This window comes from Coturnix japonica, chromosome 4 (assembly GCF_054131305.1).
Source record: "Coturnix japonica strain WE chromosome 4, WE-NBRP24, whole genome shotgun sequence".
NCBI classification, from domain to species: Eukaryota; Metazoa; Chordata; class Aves; order Galliformes; family Phasianidae; genus Coturnix; species Coturnix japonica.
The window spans coordinates 84,409,029-84,428,636 of record NC_140666.1 but is presented as its reverse complement, the minus strand read 5'-3'; the positions used below and the strand labels follow the sequence as shown (position 1 = coordinate 84,428,636).

Below are 19,608 nucleotides of genomic sequence, written 5' to 3'. Positions count from 1 at the left end.
AAAGGAGGAGGCGCCTCCAACCCCCCCCCCAACCTCATCCCGCCGCCACAGCACAGCCCGGCTCCTATTGGTTGAAAACCTCGGAAGTTCCCGCCTTTCCTCAAAACTCTTTCTGGATTGGACAGCGATTTCCGAATGCCGCTTTCTCATTGGTTGGCTGGAGTTTGCCGTTGAAGTTTGAAATCCTGAGGCGGTTGTGGAGGAGCGGATCGCGGTGCGGGTCTGGCCCTTTGTCGGCAGGTAGGAGGGGGAGCCGCTATGGGGGATCAACCTGCTTCATTGGGGTCTATGGGGGGTTGTTGGGTTGGGATCTCGTGGCTTGGGGGAAAAATAGGCTGATATTAGGCTCGGGGATCGCTCTGTGGGCTTGGAGCTGGATGGGGGGGGCTTCTCCGTGTTGGGTTTGCCTCAGTATGGGGCTTTGGTAGGGCTGAATTCCGGTAAGAATAGGGTAATAGGGTACAGGTGTCGTACTATGTCCATGTGGGCCTGTGGGATTGGAATCACAGGGTGGTCTGAGCTGGAAGGGACCTCAAAGATCATTAATCTCCATCTTCCTCCCCCTTCCCCCCCATCCCTGCCAGCTCCACACCCCAGACAGTGCCACCAACCTCCACATTCAATATTAGACCAGGCTGCCCTGGGTCCCATCCAATCTGGCCTTGAACACCTCCAAGGATGGGGTCTGGTGGGTTTCTCGGTTATTAGGGCAGCAGAGGGCACCCCAGTGAGTTTCGTGGCGGGTGATGTGGGGTTGAAGGGTTCCTCGTGGTCTAGAGTAGCTCAAGAACATTGCAGGCCACCTTGGACAACTGTGGGGATAGGATAGAGGAGTCCCTTTTTGCCTGTCCTCCCTCCTTAAAGCATTTCTAAGGGCGGCTGCCTCTGGTTTGAGGCAGCCTTTTGTTCCCTACAAGCTGTGGGCAGGGCAGACAGCAGAACCCATAGGGCTGCAGCTCTGTTTCAGCTTCCATCCCAGCCTGTTTTTGGCTAAAGCTGCTGCGTCTTTTCCTTCCTGAAATGATTTGAAAGCCAGGAGTTCTCTAGAGTCTGGAGTGTTGTGTCCAGACATCTTCAGTACAGGAGAGAGACATAGACCTGTTGGAGTGTGTCCAGAAGAGGGCCATAAAAGTGGTCCAAGGGATGGAGCAATTTCCCTACAAGGACAGGCAGAGAGAGCTGAGCTCTGGGGGGACCTGATGGTGGCCCTTCAGATTCAGAAAGAAGGGGACATATTCTATAGCAGGATCTGCTTTGATAGGATGAGGAGAAATGGTTTCCAACTGAAAGAGGGGAGATTTAGATTGTATACAAGGATTTTTTTTATCATTACTTTTTATGATAAGGGTAGTGAAGGCCTGGAACAGATTGCTTAGATGGGTGGTGGAAGCCTTATCTCTGGAGACATTCAGGGTCAGGCTGGATGGGACTCAGCACCTGATTGTGCTGTGTATGTCCCTGATCATTGCAGGGGTGTTGGACTAGATGACCTCATCTTCCAACTCAAACAATTCTGTGATCTCTGAGTGGCTGTAATAGGGGGAGAATTTAGGGCCCTTTAAAGACGAAAATGAAACTTGTGTTGACTTGAGTGAACTGACAAAACTACTGTCTCTAAATGAGTTTTCCCTGCTTATGGAGCCTGTCTTAGATGGTGGCTTTAGATGGTCTTTAATCTAGATGGTCTTAAGGATTTAGTTGATCTGCTGTCTTAATTATAGTTCCCAATGAAGGCAAGCAAAATAGTTCTTTACTTTGAGTTCTATGATTTAACGTACATTTATTTTTGTAGAATAACATAAAACACAATAACATAAAATCACTTGAGTGTGGTGAAAGCTAAAGAAGAAATGAAGAAACAGAAGACAGAGGTGTACTTTGTTTGCCATTGCTTCTGTATCATTTGCATTCCATTGCTGATTAAAACTGTCAGTGTTGCAGACGAAGCAGTAGAGTTCAGTGGAAAGCAGGACTTTCTCGTAAGGATTAATGTAATAGTAGGGAAGAATGCGCAGAGATTGAAGCAGTGAAATTTGGGTATACAAGGACAATGAGCCTGAAAACATGAGAGTTTTCAGTGGGAGAATCCCACTTTCTGATAATGAAAACAATCATTTGGAGTCTAATTTTACTGACTACATGACAGAGGGTGGGCAAGGAAGCTAATAATCAGTTGCTTGTTCACATCAACCATCTGAGATCATTTGGAATCATAGAATTACCCAGGTTGGAAAAGACCTTGAAGATCATCAAGTCCAACCACAGCATAACCAGAACCCTAACTCTAAAAACCCTACACTAGATCGTATTCCTGAGCACCACATCCAAACTGCTCTTAAACACAACCAGGGATGGTGATTCAACCACCTCCCTGGGGAGCCTGTTCCAGTACCTAACTACCCTTTATGTAGAGAAGTTCTTCCTAAATGCTTATCCCCGTTGCAGAAAGCCAACTTTCCTATCTGAGGATCCTGATTTTCTTGCCTAGATCCTGTGTGCAACCCATTTAACACCTCCATAATTCTGAAAGAAATTGATTTGCTTGTGGCTTGTTAAATAAGTGCTTCTCAGGAGTGGTCCATGATGGACATTGGCTATGCCCAGATCTGGCATAAGATGCCTTCTGTGATCTGGTCCTTTTCAACTTCTATTTTGGTTTTAGCAGTAGCATCATAGAATATCATTTCTTTAATGCTTTAAAATAGAGGTGATCCTTATGGGAATAAAATGTAGACAGAGTTCATGTATGTAAAACTTAGTAGCCTGCCTGGGCCACCTGTAATATTCTTTGTCTATCTCTAACTTATTCTGTAAGCTTTAGTTTCAAGTCCTTCACACTTAGACTTACCTTATTTTCCTAGTGCTTTGCAGCCTAGTAAAGCTTTTGTGCATGTCTAATGTAAGAGCAGCATTTGATGAATTACATACTTTTATTATTATTATTTTTCCCCACCAGATTTGCATACTAGCAATGTCTATACAACAAAGGATTCTGAAGTACCATGTGCTTCACAAAAGCAGCATATGTTCAGACAGTGCAAGAAAAAGCACTGTCACACACAGTGTTATACACTGTGTATCACATAGTGTGATACACAGAATCGCAGAATGACCCGGGTTGGAAGGGACCTCAAGGATCATGTAGTTCCAACCCCCCTGCCTGGCAGGGCCACCAAACATACACCTTTACTAGATCAGGTTGCCCAGGGCCCCGTCCAACCTGGTCTTGAACACTTCCAAGGACGGGGCATCCACAACCTCCCTTGGGCAGCCTGTTTCAGGGCCTAACCACTCTCCCAGTGAAGAACTTCCCCCCAACATCCAACCTAAATCTTCCCTCCTTCAACTTGGATCCATTTCCCCGTGTCCTGCTATTTTCAGCCCTTTCGAAGAGTTTACTCCCCTCCAATTAATCTTATTCGGAACTCTGATCCTAAATACATTCTAACTAAACATGTTTCTTTTGCTTTTTGCTGATTAAAAGCGTAGATATGTCAGTCATTTCTCTGTTTTATTCACGTGGTCTTACCCTATTTACATGAGATGTGACTGAATGCCTCTAACTGGTTTTTAAGGGGTTTGGAGTGAAGAAACAAGCACACGATAGAGCTCCCTTTAAAGGATGGGCAGCTTAATTAGTAGGGTTGTATGTTAAGCAGAAAACATAATATCAGCAGTTAATTTGCTAGACAACTAGCAAAAGCAGTGAGGCTGGTCAGGTGCTGTATTTAATGCTTTAAGAGTATGGAGATGGACCTTTTAACGTGAGGATCTTGAATACTTTTAAGATTGCTTTTGAAGTGCTGTTTGTGTTTGGTGGGTTGTGGATTTTTTTTCTTCTATCCAGTGCCAAGCTTCCAACTTCTCAGTTATCTAAAAGTCCATCTGGCTGACCACACCCTCTCATTCATGGTCTGCTGTTGTGTGTTGATATTGTAGAATGAGTCTGCAGATCTTAAATGCAGAAAATGGAGAAAACGTCAGTGATGATCTAACAGCGGAAGACTGCAGCTTTTACTTTGCACAACTGGAACCTACAGGGAGGCCTTCTATTCTGCGCCTGTCCCAGAAAGAAAACTTGCCACCAAAAAGTGTGGCAAAAGCTATGAAGGTAAAATTTTGCTTTCATATTGAGTATATTCTTCTATGATCTACAATACTGAATATATGTGTTATTCGGAACTTGAAAATATACTGGTATTCATGTCCTTCCTTTTTCCTTCCCTTGCCCTCTTGTCCCTTTCTTAAAGGTAACCTTTCAAACTCCTCTAAGAGATCCTCAGTCTCGAAAAATATTAAGTCCTACCATGACAGACAAACTTGATTCTACTTTCACGCCTGATGATTGCAGCGAAGCCTTGCAGGATGATCTATCTATGCCCATCAGTGCTGGGTAAGTAATGTATTCACTGCTTGTAGTATTAGCAATGTGGGACATAATGAAGTTAATTTTCCCCTATTATAAACGTGTGTATTTACATTCTAAAACTGTATGACAAGATGGAAGCTGTGTGAAAGAACCTAAGTCAGTGCTGACTTTGATATGCAAATCTCTTTCAAAGCTAATTGATTACTTTAAGAAAGCGTTATCTTGGTTGTAATGTTGAATACTGAACTGTATTTTTAAGCCCTTTATTAACTGATTTCCTGGGTATATCTGTTACATTATAGATACTTAATTTTGTAGAAAAGAGCCATGGTAACTATGGAATACAGAGCTGCTTCATTCAGTGAGGTTTTCATGGATCAAGAGAATCCTAGAGTTAATCGAATAAGATTAACTTATGATGAGATGTTAAAGCTTGTATGTTAAGTACTGTTTTATCTCTTCAGACTTTTCTTCTCACAGATATCATTTGAATGGTTTGCTGAAATTGACACCTTGAGTCAATGAGTGCTAAGATTAAGTTAAATGTAATAACACGGTGAATAGAACTTCAGTCCCAAGGATAATCTATTAGCCTGGGTCTCAAGGAAGCTCTTGGAATCTGTCTGGAGAAGAGCACAAGTTCTGTAGTATCACACTTTAGGGCTTTGCAACCTCTACTTAAAATATTGCTATAATGGCATAATGTTCCTGTGGTATGACTGCTATTTAAATAGATGGGCCTCAATGCATGTCTTTCTTACAATTTTTTTTCACCCTTCATTAAACTTGTGCAAACATCTGGCGACTATAGTGCCCAGTGGCAATAAGGCTTAGCTCTCAGTTTAGTCATCTTCAAGGAAGTATATCTGGTTCTTTCAGCTATCCTGTACCCTTCTCAATTTCTTGTATTTCAGGCAGGGAGGAGGGAGAAAGATTAGAACACTTATGTGTTCCTTAAATGTTTTCATTTGCTTCAACTATTAATTTGTATGTATACTCTTGTTCAGAAAAGTGCCTCTAATCCAGCCACCGTAGTTTTTAAGTAACATTGTGTTCGTTTCAGACATAGTATTTAAATGAATAAATGAAAATCAAGTACACATGGCTCAAGCATGTTAAAAAGGCATCTAATTGGTTCTAGGTGCACCAGTGCGTGTCAAGATGTTGCATTTATTGTGCATATCCTTGCTACTTGTAAGCTATTCAGATTTGCTTGTAACAAGTAAACAGAAGAACTTAATGTTGCTGAAGGATGCTAGTTCTAACTAACAAAGTAATTACAGTTTCTAGCAGATGTCTTGCTCTTGACTGGCATTTATTAGGTTAAGCACTGAAGGAGAATGGGAGGGGCCTTTAGTAGTTGAACAAGTCTGGGGCTGAGCTATTGCAGGGAAGAGGCTCTCAAACCGGTAAGAACTCTGAACTCTCTCTCCTGCTTTTGCTTTCAGGTTTATCGAAGTAGTGTTTTTACTGAGTGGCTTTTAATCGTGTTTTTCTCTACAGGAGATATGAATGGCACATAGAAATATCTACTTTGTCCAGGGACAAAACAATGGGAGGAAATCCTGTTTCAGGAAGTAATGGCTTAACTCTCTGTGGTCTGAGGCATAGCCTCAGAAGTTGAGTTTGGGGAAGTAACACAGACAGCGATAACTTGTAAAATAGCCAGTGATAGTGAATACTCAAACTTGTTCATTAACATGTTGAATCTGCTAGAGCATCTTAAACTTTCTTTTCTTTCTTCTCCTTACTGTAGTGAACTCGTTTGTTGCTCTTCAGCTCTGCTGTTGCATGCAGTTTAGAGTCCCTAAGTCCAGAATCTGTTTGGCTACATACATGGCTGATATGGTGGTGTATACTTTAAGTGGGTGGAAAAAAGCTAAAATGACAAAATAATGACTAGAATGAGAGAATCTGAGTCATGCTTCTGTTTGGTCCTAGTCTTGTGAGTCTGTCATGACTCATGGATGAATTTACTGAAAAATATACTACTTGTTCTGGTATTCAAAGTGCTTGTTGTTAATAACCCATAAGCAGTGTATATTTCTGAATATAGTAAAATGGAAATATCCATATACACATATGGATATGGCTGGCGTAAGGCAACATAGCTGTGTGCAGAACTGATAGCTTGAGAATACCAAGTGCCTTCAAGGATTGATCTTCCTGTAGTTCAACCTGTGCTGTTTCGTGATTTCAGACTGTTAGTATTAACTGAATTCTTGTTGTTTGGATATTCTTTTGCTGTCAGCTCTCTTATTACACTTAAGAAAAAGCAAAGCAAAACATTATCTGAGAAAAGCTGCTTGTGTATGTCTTTAAATGCTGTATGAATGCTATCTTAAAAAACAACTACTATATAATGTGATCTGACTTTTTTTAAAGTGGCATAAGTCAACAGAAGACTGAAGCTGAAGCAAGTGATACGGAGATAAATAAACAAATGCCAGAGAAAGTCAGCGCTGCTCCTTATCCAGATGATGAGATGCCAGTGAAGAGCCGAGGTTCCTACAGTCTTGATTTTGATAACCTAGATGACATCAATCCCTTTCAGAGTTCAGTGCAGCTGCAGAACTCCCCTGGGAATCTGCAGAAGTCTCCTGTAAGAGTATCTAGCAGCCCTGAGAAAACTTCTGAAAAAAGCAGCAATTCCCTTCCATTGGATAATACTGCTTCTCCTTCAACAGCTACGAGTACAGAGTACCCCGGTGATAATATTTTTTCCTCTGGAAAAAAGTCTGTTCTGTTAGAATTGGAGTCTAGTAAACCTGATCTGTTCCCAGAGCAAGCCATCACTGGCTCTCTGCAGGAGTCTCCTTCCAGAGAAGTAAGTGACATCAGTAAGTCTGGCAATTTGGATCTTCCTAGTTTGGATGTGTCCTCTTCCTCCAAAACTGGAGAATCGAAGCTTCAAAATGTTCCTGTACCAGAAAAAGCTTCAGCAGAAGAGTTGAAGCCTTTAGAAGAGCCTGCTATCTCCAAAGGGGAACCTGCAGAAAAGCCTGGTGCCACTAAGGCTGGACCAGTAAAACTGGAATTTGACTTTGATAATAACACCAGTGTTAGAAAACCACCTCCTAAGAAACTGGGTAAAAGAACTGGAATTAAGCCACCTTCCAAAAGAGTTTTTAATACCAAACCGAAAACAGAGAATACTGAAGTGGAAAACAAAAGTAATGTGGAAGATGAAGCTCCTGTTCCTAGAGCATCCTATAAGTTTGACTGGGACAAACTTGATGATCCAAACTTTAATCCATTTGGGGGAGGCTCTAAAATTTCCACCTCACCTGAGCGTTCTGAACCCAGCTCTCAAACAGTTTCTCAGCAAGAGGAGCAGGACAGTATCCCACCAAGAAGGGAGCATCTTCCAGTGGAGCAGGATAACAGACCAACTAGCTGTGAAATTGTTGAGAAAAAAGAACCAAGTCCGTAAGTAATTCTGTGTAACTGAATGTGAAGGTACCTTGTGCGAAGGAAGATTATATCTGTCTCATAAGAACTGGGCTACTGCACCTCCTTGACTTCCTCCCTCCAAGGATGGCTGGCTTGTATTGTATGCTGTAACCTTTAATGCAGTATTCTGCAGCAGAGGCCTTACTGGAGAAAGCATCTCCACGTGGCTAGCTGTAGTCAAAATGTATTCTTAAGTCTGGAGGGCAGGGAGATAAAGCTAGCATGGCAAGACTAAATAATTGGGTTTCTCCATAAGCGGCTCTCTTCATAACCCAGGACTGGAGTAAAATGAGTGGTGTTGGTTAACAACTGTTATATCTCAAAAGAATCAATAGGCAGTATTGCATATTATGCAGCTTGTGAAGGAACTGGGCAGTTTTGTTCTGTACTTTGTGTCCCTGTTGAGCTCTGAGGTGCTGTTTCTTTGCAGCAGAATTATATTTGCAATAAAAATGCTTGTCACAAAAGCTACACTTTGGCACCAGATGAAACAAGTTTTTATACTTGAGAATGGGAGATATTGTACCGCCTTTCCTAGGAAGCTTAACTATTAAAATGGCAGCATTACATAAAGCAGTTGCTTACCTGAAGTGAAAAGTTATGGCTGTGCTGTTATCAGCAACTGAAGTATTGGACCTCTCTAGTGAAGTTAGGTGGCTTAAATCAGTAATCATAGCATTATTTTAGTGGGAAGAGTAGTGGGATGCTTGTCATTCTATTCTTAATTAAACGAAAAAACAACAGCAAATTTCAGGCTTCTCGGATGGAAATGGGTAGAACGTTAAGTGAATAGGGCCAAGTGATACTGCTGTGATTTTTCTGCTTCCCATGTAAAGCTGCTGCTTATGGGAGGAGGGCTTCCTTTCATTTAAGTTGTCACCAGGCGAGACTGAATTTACATCTCTGTGTTCCTGGATGCTTCCTGTACATGGCAATAGAAACTCTCAATGAAGCTTATTTTGCTCAGTATCCGATTTAAAAATAAATAAAAAATCAAAACAATCTGTGACTGGGACTTGATTTATTTTTTTTTAATGTTTTTTTTTTCTCTTCCCCTCCCAAGGGAAATCCACAAACAAAATGTGGTAGAAGATGAGCCACCAAAGCAAGAAGACAAGCTGGAAGTTCAAGGACAAATTGGTCTTCCAGGAGGGCCATCCATGGTTAAGGTATGCAAAAGATTCTCACCAAGCTGTTCCATGAAACAACATTCTTTGCCATTTAACTTTGTCAAGCCCATGTTTGCTATTTTACTGGAGAATTATTCTTCATGAATCTCACCCAGTTCTAGAGTGAATATGAACTGTACAGGCTTCTCTTTTGAAGGTAACATCAGAAGACAGACAATTGGTACCTTGGTATGTGGTATCTTTTTTTTTCATCAGCAGTTGCATATAAGGACAAACGCAAGGGTGTGGATTCTTAGAATGCGACTCCTGTAGTTTTATGTTGGTACTGTTTACTTTCTGTCTGTGAATAACTGAGGCTTATTATGCTGGCTGCTGAGATAATTTGTGGCAAACCAATCTGATCATTATTGTGATTTTCATGTTGCATTTAAATTATTATTTCAACAGTAAAAAGGGATGTTCTTTTCTCTTCAGGAGAAACAAATAACCCCATCTAAAATGTCTCCAGCAAAAGTCCCCTCTCAAGCTAATTTAGTTTCTGCTGACAGTGGAAGAAGGTCAGTGTCTGCAGAAGAAATTAAACCTGCTTCTCACAGAAATGAAACGACAGCAGATCAGAAGACAGCTAGTGCTGAACCTGAAGAGCTCTTCAGACCATCAGCAGAAGGTAAGGGAAGTCCTCTAGTATAAAGTGGGAAAACATTTGGAGAATCATAGAATGGCCTGGGTTGAAAAGGACCACAATGCTCATCTAGTTCCAAGCCCCCTGCTATGTGGCAGTGTTGCTAACCACCAGACCAGGCTGCCCAGAGCCACATCCAGCCTGGCCTTGAATGCCTCCAGGAAATGGGGCATCCACAACCTCTCTGGGCAGTCTGTTACAGTGTGTCACCACCCTCTGAGTGGTCATTATCATTATAACATCTGTGTATTTATTTCTTTTTGATTTTGACATTGATTTTTAGCTTTTATTGTATTCCATTTTACTCTTTCAGAAGGAGTAAACACTGGAACTATCAAGCTGGGAAACACCTCAGTTTACTCATAACTTTCTCTGGATTAAGCTAAATTCAGATAGCTAACTATTAGCAGTCAGCTGCCAGCAAAAATGAGTCTTAGTCTGGTATAGATACAATATTGTTGGAGCTTCGGTGGCAGTTCTCTGTTTAACTATCTGTCCTTAAAAATAACTTCTGGTATTTCTAGTATTAAGGGCTTTCTAGATTGAGAGTACTAGAGCTATGCAACTACCTGTCACTGAGTTGTGTAGGTTATTCAGAGGGCTTGCAGTACTGATTAATCACTGCAATGTGAATGGTCTTTCTGCACTTACATGTGTGTCTTGAATGGTTACCATATAGCTGTAAAACACCTGGAAATATTCCTTGTAGGATTGTTGTGTGGAAGGATGTGCAAATGATTGAAGTACAGTCTGACACTTATATTAATACTTGAGATCAGTACATTGAGAAACAGCGACATCTTCGTTGTTCAGCTTAAGCTATTACTAATTTTAATGATGTGATTAACAGTCATGCTGTTTTGAGGCATTGTATAGAAGAGAAAAATGTCTGAGTATGCTTGATGCTCTAATTGTGGAACAGCGGAAGTTCTTGCAGCTATTTGGGGACAAATAGTGGCTATAAATTTAGTTTAGAAAACTGTCAAATGTTTTATTTTCTAGTTTGAGTTAGTTTTCCATCTGCTAAAATAAAACACCTTGTGAGAATGGAGTTATACTTGCTGTATGCACAAGCATATCTATTTCAGACTGTAGATGTTTCTGTAAGAAACAGTGAAGATACAGTACTGTCATATAATTTATTTTCCAGTTTTCGGAATGGGCATAGACTATCTGGAGCAATTTGGAACTTCATCTGTAAGTATGGTATTGAAATGTTTTGGTTTCTTCCCTGACTGAGGAAAAAGGAAATTGTCAGGCCTTAAATGTTTTCATGAAGTAGCTTGGCTTTGAACTTGTTCACAGAAATACAGGTTCTATTTCACAGGAATGTGTCTATAAGGCATGGAGTGGTGGGGAGGAAATGTGGTTATAAGTAATTTTGCCTAAGGATCAGAGGTCCTGTGTTTCCAGTTTGCAGAGGTGCTTTTTTTTTTCCTTACACTGGTGAAGGACAGATGGATGATATTCCCATCGCTGGTTGCCAAAACATGAAGAGAATGAAAGGTCATTGCTTTGAAAAGTTTTAAGCTCCTCTGTTTTATGGGCATTTTCAGGAAGTCTGTCTCTAAATTGGGCATGTCATATTTCAGTCAGTTTAGCTCTGTGGTTTTTTCCCCTGCTTTGAGCCAGAGTAGGTGTGGCTTTGAATATACAATGAACATACTGAGCTGAAAGTGTTTTTTAGTTTTGTGTTTGTCCTGAGACTGCTTGTTCAGCTTACAGTGCCATCTTCATCTTTTAGCATCTTCTGCTGGTTTTGAATAGTTAATATAAACTTGTCCTTTTGGTTTTATCTATGAACAGAGGACTGAGATCACTTGATGTTACATAAGGACTTAAGAACTCAGTGCCCACAAGCCTAAGTATTTTTCTCCAGCAAACAATGCTCTGGCCACACAAGAATAGACTCACCCTCCCTCTGGAGGACTGTTTGTGTGTGGGGAGGGTGGGACGGTGGGAGCTTATCTACAAAGCAGCAAATCTGCCACTTTGTGCCTTTTCTCCTCAGTTCAAAGAGTCTGCTTTGAGGAAGCAATCGTTGTATTTGAAGTTTGATCCTCTGCTGAGAGACAGTCCTAGAAAGGAACCAATTTTAGGTACTACTGAAGCAAACACGAATATCATGACTGCTCCACTTCAGTGTGGGTAGGTATTGATTTAATCTAGCCTGTAGTGAATAGCTTTGCAAGGAAACACAGCACTTAAATATAATCGTATATGTTTGTTCATTTTTAGCCCTATTTCTGATTTAAGCAATCTGCTTGAAGAAACTGAGAAGCCTGCATTAAGTCTTCAAAATGAGGAAAAACCAAAAGGACTAGATCTTCTAGGAACATTTACAACTTCTGTAAGGATGTCTGGAATTATGTGAAGTTTCATGTTGATAATTTGGGGACGGGGGTCAGCTGGAACATGGAGTTAAGATTTATGCTGAACTTCTAAGGATTGCAGAGTACTTAATGCTTATTTAAACTGCCATCTTAAAGAGGTTGGATACCCACTTATAAAGTTGAACTTTTGATGTACTTAATATTCTAGTATAAATTTTCTTGTTTGTTTGAAACTGGTGGTGTTACACATGGTCTAGTGGGAGTTTCTGAACTGTTCTTAAGAATGCTTTAATCAAAGCAATCCTTTGCATGTTGCTAAAGCTGTGAAAGAAAGACAAGCTTGTGTTTTAATAGAACTGCTGAGATGAGAAGTGTTTCACTGATTAAATTTGATGCCATACAGTATAAAACTTAGAGCAATGAAAACACTTACATGAAGTGATCTGTGCATAGTTTTTAAACCTGAAAGGTTGTTTACTGGTGGGGAATAGCATGCTGTCTGTCTTGTTTCTGATTGTTAGAACTGGTGGATAGCACTTCATTACACCTTTATTATGTTGTCCTATAGTATACCAACAAGGTAGGAAAGGTAATGGTAACTAATTTATGGGTGTATTTTAGGATGAAGATTCTTAATATATGGATTTAGTATTAAATAACCTTCAAGCAGCTAATGACTACATGAAAATCAGAACCACTTAGAACTCAATTTTTGTCTCTTTACAGGACCCTGGTCCCATAATTCCAGACTCCCTGGCATGTGATGTTTCTCCACTCCCTTTTATTGCTTCCACAAACACTGCAGTGGATGCTATTGTAGATGTGCTGAAATATAGTCAAAAAGATATGGATGCAGCTGTTGAACTGGTTAAAAGAGAGGTAAGGTGACCCTTGACTCTGTATTGCCCTGAAAAATCTCTTTTGTTTAGATTACCTTTTGTAGATTTCTACACTTGGCAATTCTATCCATCATACTTGACATCAACATCTCATCCAGAAAAGCTTGCTATTGCTTGATAGGACCAGTAGGTATAGAACTATTGGTTTTGCACTTGGGCCGGAAGAACCCCAGGCACCTGTACAGGCTGGGAGGAGTGGTCCTTGAGAGCAGCTCTGCAGAGGAAGACCTGGAGGTCCTGATGGACGAAAGACTCAACATGAGCCAGCAGTGCACTCTGGCAGCTCGGAAAGCAAATGGGTTCCTGGGCTCCATCAGGAGAGGGGTGGTCAGCAGGGATAGGGAGGTGATTGTCCCTCTCTACTCGGCTCTTGTGAGGCCCCATCTGTTGTACTGTGTCCAGGTGTGGAGCCCTCAGTACAAAAAAGACATGGAGATTTTGGAAAGGGTCCAGAGGAGGGACAGGAAGATGATCAGGGGGCTGGAGCACCTCCCCTATGAGGACAGGCTGAGGGAGTTGGGTTTGTTCAGCCTGGAGAAGAGAAGGTTGCGGGGTGACCTCATTGCAGCCTTTCAATACCTGAAGGGAACTTACTCCCAGGAGGGGAGTAAACTCTTGGAAAGGGCTGACAATAGCAGGACATGGGGAAATGGTTTGAAGTTAAAAGAGGGAAGATTTAGGTTGGATGTTAGGGGGAAGTTGTTCACTAGGAGAGTGGTTAGGCCCTGGAACAGGCTGCCCAGGGAGGTTGTGGATGCCCTGTCCTTGGAGGTGTTCAAGACCAGGTTGGACGGGGCCCTGGGCAACCTGATCGAGTAAAGGTGTATGTTTGGTGGCCCTGCTCGGCAGAGGGGTTGGAACTACATGATCCTTGAGGTCCCTTCCAACCCAGGTCATTCTGTGATTCAGTGAACTCCTCAGAGCTAGCATCTAAGGATGCATGGCAGGGGTAATTTTCAATGGTTTTCTACTTTAGAACTCATCAGTATTAAAAATCATCCATTATCAAATTGATATTAAGTCTCAAATCATTTCATTATTAGAGTGCTTTTTATTTAATTACCTAGGAGAAGTCTGTTCTTGCCAGTGAGAAGGAGGGGGCTTATTTTCATATCATAATTTCTGTAACACAAGAAAAATCTTTAATGGTTATTCAGTGCAGTGATTGTGGTGATTGGTTGGTTTTGCTTGTGCAACGGGGAAGCAGGTCAATATGTCCAGCTAATAAGGTTAGTAAAAATATCTAATTTACTCTCCACTGATGAAGGAGTTGGTGGGATTTTAAATCACAGGATGGCTGAGGTTGGCAGGTATCTCTGAAAGCACGTTATCCAACTTCATTACTGAAATAGGCAACCTGCTCTTTGAAGTCCTTGGACTGTGTTCAAATGGCTTTTGAAGGTTTCCAAAGAGGCACTCCACAACTCTCAACAGCACTGGAATGGGTTGCCCAGCCACAGAAGTCCTTGCTGATGTTCAGAGGTGCTTCCTGTGCTTTGGTTTGTGTTCCAGTGTCCCCAGTCTTGGCACTGGGCACCACTGAGTAGAGCCTGGCTCTTTGAACCAGTGTTTATGGATATTGGTGAGATCCCCCTGAGCCTCCTCTTGAATTGCTGAGTAATGTAATAGCTGTACTTAAACATAAATTTCCTTAAAGCTAGTTATCACTTCAAAATGACCTTGAGAAAACAGCATTCTGAATTCCTGGTCAACAATACTGCAGCTGGTGACACTAAGAACACTAAATACCCTTAATGATGGTTATTATGATGACCTGTGGCCTTTTGCTGCTTTATAGTTTTAATTTCACTTTAGAGTAAACAAAGCAATAAACAAGAAAAACTTAACTTCTCTGAGGGTAACTTAAATTGCTTTCTGATTCTCACTTAAGAGGATGCTTTTACCCAACTTGTCCAGTTTGTGAAGCGGTACATTTGTGGCTCTGGTAAGGATCAGATCTAAAACAGAGTTTGGAAAAGAGCAGAGAGTAAAGCTTGGGATATCTTAAATGTGGTGCTCTCATCTCTCACTTCAAAGAACTATTTTAAGCATGTCAGCTTAGTTGCAGCAAAAGGCTTGACTGTTAATCTAGCTGTTGTGGCACTTCAGAATGGATAGAATTATATAGCACTGATGAGGCTGCACCTCAAGTACTGTGTACAGTTTTGGGCCCCTCACTGTGAGGAAGATGTTGAGGTCCTGGAGTGTGTCTGGAGTTGGGCAATGGAGCTGTGAGAACACAAGTCTTATAAGGAGTGGTTGAGGGAGCTGGGGTTCTTTAGTTGGGAGAAGAGGGGGCTCAGGAGAGGCCTTATTGCTCTCCATAACTATCTGAAGGGAGGTTGTTGTGAGGTTGGGATCAGCCTCTTCTCTCATGTAACTAGTGATAGTACCAGAGAGAATGGCCTCAAGTTGTACAGGGGAGATTCAGGATGGCTATTAGGAAATTCTATTTCTCCAAAAGAATGATATCACACTTTTGACATAATTATTAATAAAAATTTCTGGACAAAACTGGACTCCTGGAGTTTGCATAAAATTGTGAGTTCTGATTTGATTCATTTGGTGTGAAATAAGTGGTTATTTTTAAGATGAACTGAATTATCTTAAATTTGGGCATGTGTTAAGAGGAGGATTGTGTGTATTCCAAACAAAGTTAATCTTGACCAACATAGCTTTTCAGTATTTGTTTCCTTTCCTGTTTTTGTGACTTATTCTATCTGCCTTGTAGATAAAGGGAATATTTGCTACTTGAGAGGGTATTACTAGGCAAGCTATTACTTGCCAGGGAACAGTGACCTTCATGTAGCATGGAGTAGCTAAGCAGAATAAATTGAACTTACTCTCATCTGGACATTTGAGAGATTGGTAACATTGAGTGGCAAACAAGAAGCTTGATATCTAGTTTTCGGGTACATTTCCTTCTTACTTGACACATTCGTAATAAGACATTTCATTTTGAATCTGTTATTTGGAACGTGGAATTTGACATGGGAAATTTAAGTATAACTAGGCTACCCTTTGGGCTCTTCTGAGTAACAACCCTTGTATCGTTTCCTGTTCAAGAAATAAATGTTTACTACTTTTCACCTTAAAGGTTCAAGAGAAAGAGTTGGAGACTCTTGAATGGCAAAAGAAGTACCACAAGCTTCATATGGAATACAAGGAGATGGGGTGAGCGTTTGACTTTTCCTGCTTATTTACTCCAACTGCTTTTTCTTCGTTATGGTCTAAATTTTTTCTTTTTCTTTCTTTTTTTTAGAAAAGTAGTTGCAGAGTTTGAAGGTACAATAACCCAAATGATGGGTAAGTTCAGTATTTACACTTCAAATCATTTTGGGGCAGTTGCTGACTGAAGTTAGTGCTCTTTCACTTCTGATATAATTAACTTTTCAAATGCTTTCAGGGTGAGTGTAAGGCTTCAGACAAGGTACTTGTATGCATTGAACTGTAACCCTAATTATCCAGACATTGCTATATACTGATATTATTCGGTAGTCAGGCATGAACATATCTTACCTTTTCTGCTTCTTCAGTGAATTGTGAACTACTAGTTTATTAAAACTGGCAGATCCAGTTGTCTGTAGCTTGTTTGGTGGTTCATTATCTGTCCTAAACTAAGTGATGGGATGTCAGTAGGAGTTCTTTCTGGACAGACCTGGCCCTTGATTCAATCAGATTTGTGATTTCAAAGTTAAGAAGACATTAAATGGAACATGTATTGGTACATTGTTCTGGCTGGAAGCTGAATTAGCCAAATCTGGTCCTTGCTTAAATTTATGTTTTTTTTTTTTTTTTTTCCTAATGAGTTCACTAGCATGTAGAGCACATAGTTTGGGTATGCTAGCAAAAACTTGTCTTAGAAGGGTTGAGTTGAAGGCGTGAGGGTCATGTCCATAATACTAGCGTTATACTAATTTAGCAACTAGTATGAGTTTAAACCTGTTACTCTTACTTTCTTTAGAGGATTCTCAGAAACAGAAGGAGCTTTCAAAGAAAGAAATACAGAGGATAGTGGAAGAAAAGCAGCAAGTTATTTCAGATCTGAACTCTATGGAGAAATCTTTCTCTGAACTCTTCAAGCGTTTTGAAAAACAGAAAGAAGTGCTGGAGGGTTACCGCAAAGTAAGATGCTGTAGAGCAAATAATCCTTTAAGATAAATTAGCCTTCTGATCTTTTGAAGGTGGAAAGAAAGTTACTAATTTCTTCTGCAGCCATTAATTGAATGGCGGATGTACTACCTGTAAAACAAGTTGTCTGCTTTAAAGATTAAAAAATGACCTGTTGTATTTAGTGGCTGGTTTAAAGTGTGATGATGAACTTTCAGTTAGAAGCCAAGATTTCCTCAAACAAAATGAGCTTTCTCTTTTTGTATGCATATCATTTTTTCTGTTAAGCACAGAGAATAAATCCAATGTAACTACTTGTTGCATGAGGGCAACTTGTTTTTGCATACGTAGCACTGAATGGATGCTGAATAAGGTTTTCTATTACAAGTCAAACTCATACTTTACTGGATTGTTTAGCTTAAACTGGTAAACATATCCATGGACTGGAATAATGGAGCTAATAAGGATCATACACTATGGTGACTTGTATGAAATGCATAAGCTTATTTAACATAAACCTATGCATGACTTCCTTTATCATGCATCCCTTCTACTGCTGTATTTGGAATTCAGAAGCTATTTCCTTAGCACAGAACTAAAGCATCTTTTAGAAGCAGAGTGAATTGCTAAGTTCAAGAGCTGTAATTAGTAGGGAGACTTAGACTTGTTTCCATGCTTTTATGGAAGTTGATAATTGTACTTAGTATTCTGAGCAAATGCTGTCATTTTTGGTATAGTTAAATAGCTGATTTGTGAAATGGAGGTAGACTTTTCCACCTACAAGTACATAAAATCTAACTAAACATGTTTCTGGGTCAGAATGAAGAGGCTTTGAAAAAATGTGCTGAAGAGTATCTAGCTAGAATTAAGAAAGAGGAGCAGAGATACCAGGCACTAAAGGCACATGCTGAAGAAAAGCTGCAACAGTAAGTACTATGAGAAAAAGCTAATTGCTGTAAAATGTGGCTCGTTAATGCCAAATCTTGGCTTAAAATATTTTTCTTATTACTGTTCAAGTACAATGAACTAGTGTGATTCTATGAACTGTTCTGCTATGCTGTCTGAATATAAATGCCCGTATTTCTTCAATTCCAGAGCAAATGAGGAAATTGCCCAGGTACGAAACAAAGCTAAATCAGAAACTGCAGCCCTACAAGCCAGTCTCCGCAAAGAACAGATGAGGATCCAGTCTTTAGAGAGGAGCCTTGAACAAAAGGTTTGTCAAAATGCCATGAGTCTCTTTAAGCTATTGCTTTAGGCTACCTTGAGATCTTGTAGCAGTACCACTGTGTGTGCTGGTTTTGGAGACTGCTCTCTAGTTGGGCTTTGGGAAATAAGCATTGAAGCTTAAGGCAGAAGTCAGTTATGTCAAGACTCACCTTGTATATACAGATCTTTTTTTGGAATAGAAAGGCTTGTTCCTTTAGACGAGTCACAGAATTGATCAGTCCAGGTTGCTGCATCTGAACTACTAATGGAGATGGTGTTCTAAAACTTAAGCATCTCTAAGAGTAGAAGCTGTGAACAATCTTGAATAACTGTCTGAATTAGCACATCTAATAAGCATTTACTCTGTAAGCCATTAGTACTAGTACAAACTCTTTCAATGTTGTTCAGGCCTTAAATCCTTGGTAGATTGCAGTCTTCGTACTACATAGATGAAGTCTTAAAATGCTTCTTAAGGGCACATTGGTTTCATTTTCTGGAACAAATAAATGGAAACGTTCTACAGAGATGACTGTGTTGCGAGATCTAAATTGTTGCTATCATTTCAAATATCAGTATACCTAACAAAATGAATGTGTCTAAAAATCATGTACCTATGATCTTTATAGACAAATTCTTCTAAGGGAATCCAGAAGCAGAGAATACAGTGAATTTAACTCACTTCTTGGGAATTTTTACAAAGTAGACTGTTCTTTGGGTTAAACCTGTATAGTTTGCTAGCATGTAAGTGAGCTTTCTGTTGTATGCTAGGAAAGGTCACTACTTGCCTGTAACTTAGCTTACACATACCTGCAACTCTTCTTTTTCTATCTTTAACAGACAAAAGAAAATGATGAACTAACGAAGATTTGTGATGACTTGATTCTGAAGATGGGAAAAGATGACTAACTCAGTTGTCTCTGTAAATATGTCTAGTTTCTTTGATTTCCTGTCCTGTGTTCATTCTTGTTTTTAATTATGTATGTGGAGAAAAAAAAATAAAATACTTAATTTGCACTTCTTGTGTATCTCTTGCAGGAAATGTCAACTTACTGACAGGTTCACTTGCTGCTTTTGGTGTCAGCATCTTGTGTAGCATTTTGATATATGCCACTCAAAGGAAAAGCTTTTAGTTGTATCCTCAGTCTCTTCTCTGTGTGAGAGCACACAGTTCCTGTGTTATGACCTGGCTCTATTGATAAGGGTCAGCATGGGCTGTGTCTGTATCTTGCACTTTGTTCTAATTTCAGTCAAAACATTCCAAAGATACAGGACTGTCATAGAACTTGACCTGCAAGCAGACACTAGAAAGAACTGAAAGTTTATGCAGAAATTCCGTCCTGTCAGTTGTGACTTATATTCCTTCATTCTAAAAGGACATTGCTTATTGGTGAGAAGCTTCAGCAGACTTTCTCGATGTTTGCAG

The 19,608-nt window shown here is 40.3% G+C and overlaps 1 protein-coding gene across 7 annotated transcripts; it reads left to right on the top strand.

Annotated features, from left to right (window-relative positions):
• Positions 1 to 172: 172 nt before the first annotated feature.
• TACC3 (transforming acidic coiled-coil containing protein 3) lies at positions 173 to 19,199 on the top strand. 7 transcript variants are annotated; one of them, XM_015862706.3, is made up of 16 exons: positions 173 to 240; positions 3,940 to 4,111; positions 4,251 to 4,393; positions 6,758 to 7,798; positions 8,886 to 8,991; positions 9,427 to 9,619; positions 10,785 to 10,831; positions 11,646 to 11,782; positions 11,873 to 11,984; positions 12,694 to 12,846; positions 15,964 to 16,040; positions 16,129 to 16,172; positions 16,831 to 16,991; positions 17,796 to 17,902; positions 18,072 to 18,192; positions 19,023 to 19,199. In XM_015862706.3, the coding sequence occupies exons 2-16, from the start codon at positions 3,941 to 3,943 to the stop codon at positions 19,089 to 19,091; spliced, it is 2,682 nt and encodes an 893-aa protein (XP_015718192.2). In that variant the 5' UTR covers positions 173 to 240; position 3,940; the 3' UTR covers positions 19,092 to 19,199. The 7 variants fall into 7 exon arrangements, 6 of the variants coding, with proteins under 6 accessions (XP_015718192.2, XP_015718191.2, XP_085403578.1 ...); XM_015862705.2 differs by having other exon boundaries at positions 6,755 to 7,798; XM_085547452.1 differs by lacking the exons at positions 17,796 to 17,902; positions 19,023 to 19,199 and having other exon boundaries at positions 6,755 to 7,798.
• Positions 19,200 to 19,608: the final 409 nt, after the last annotated feature.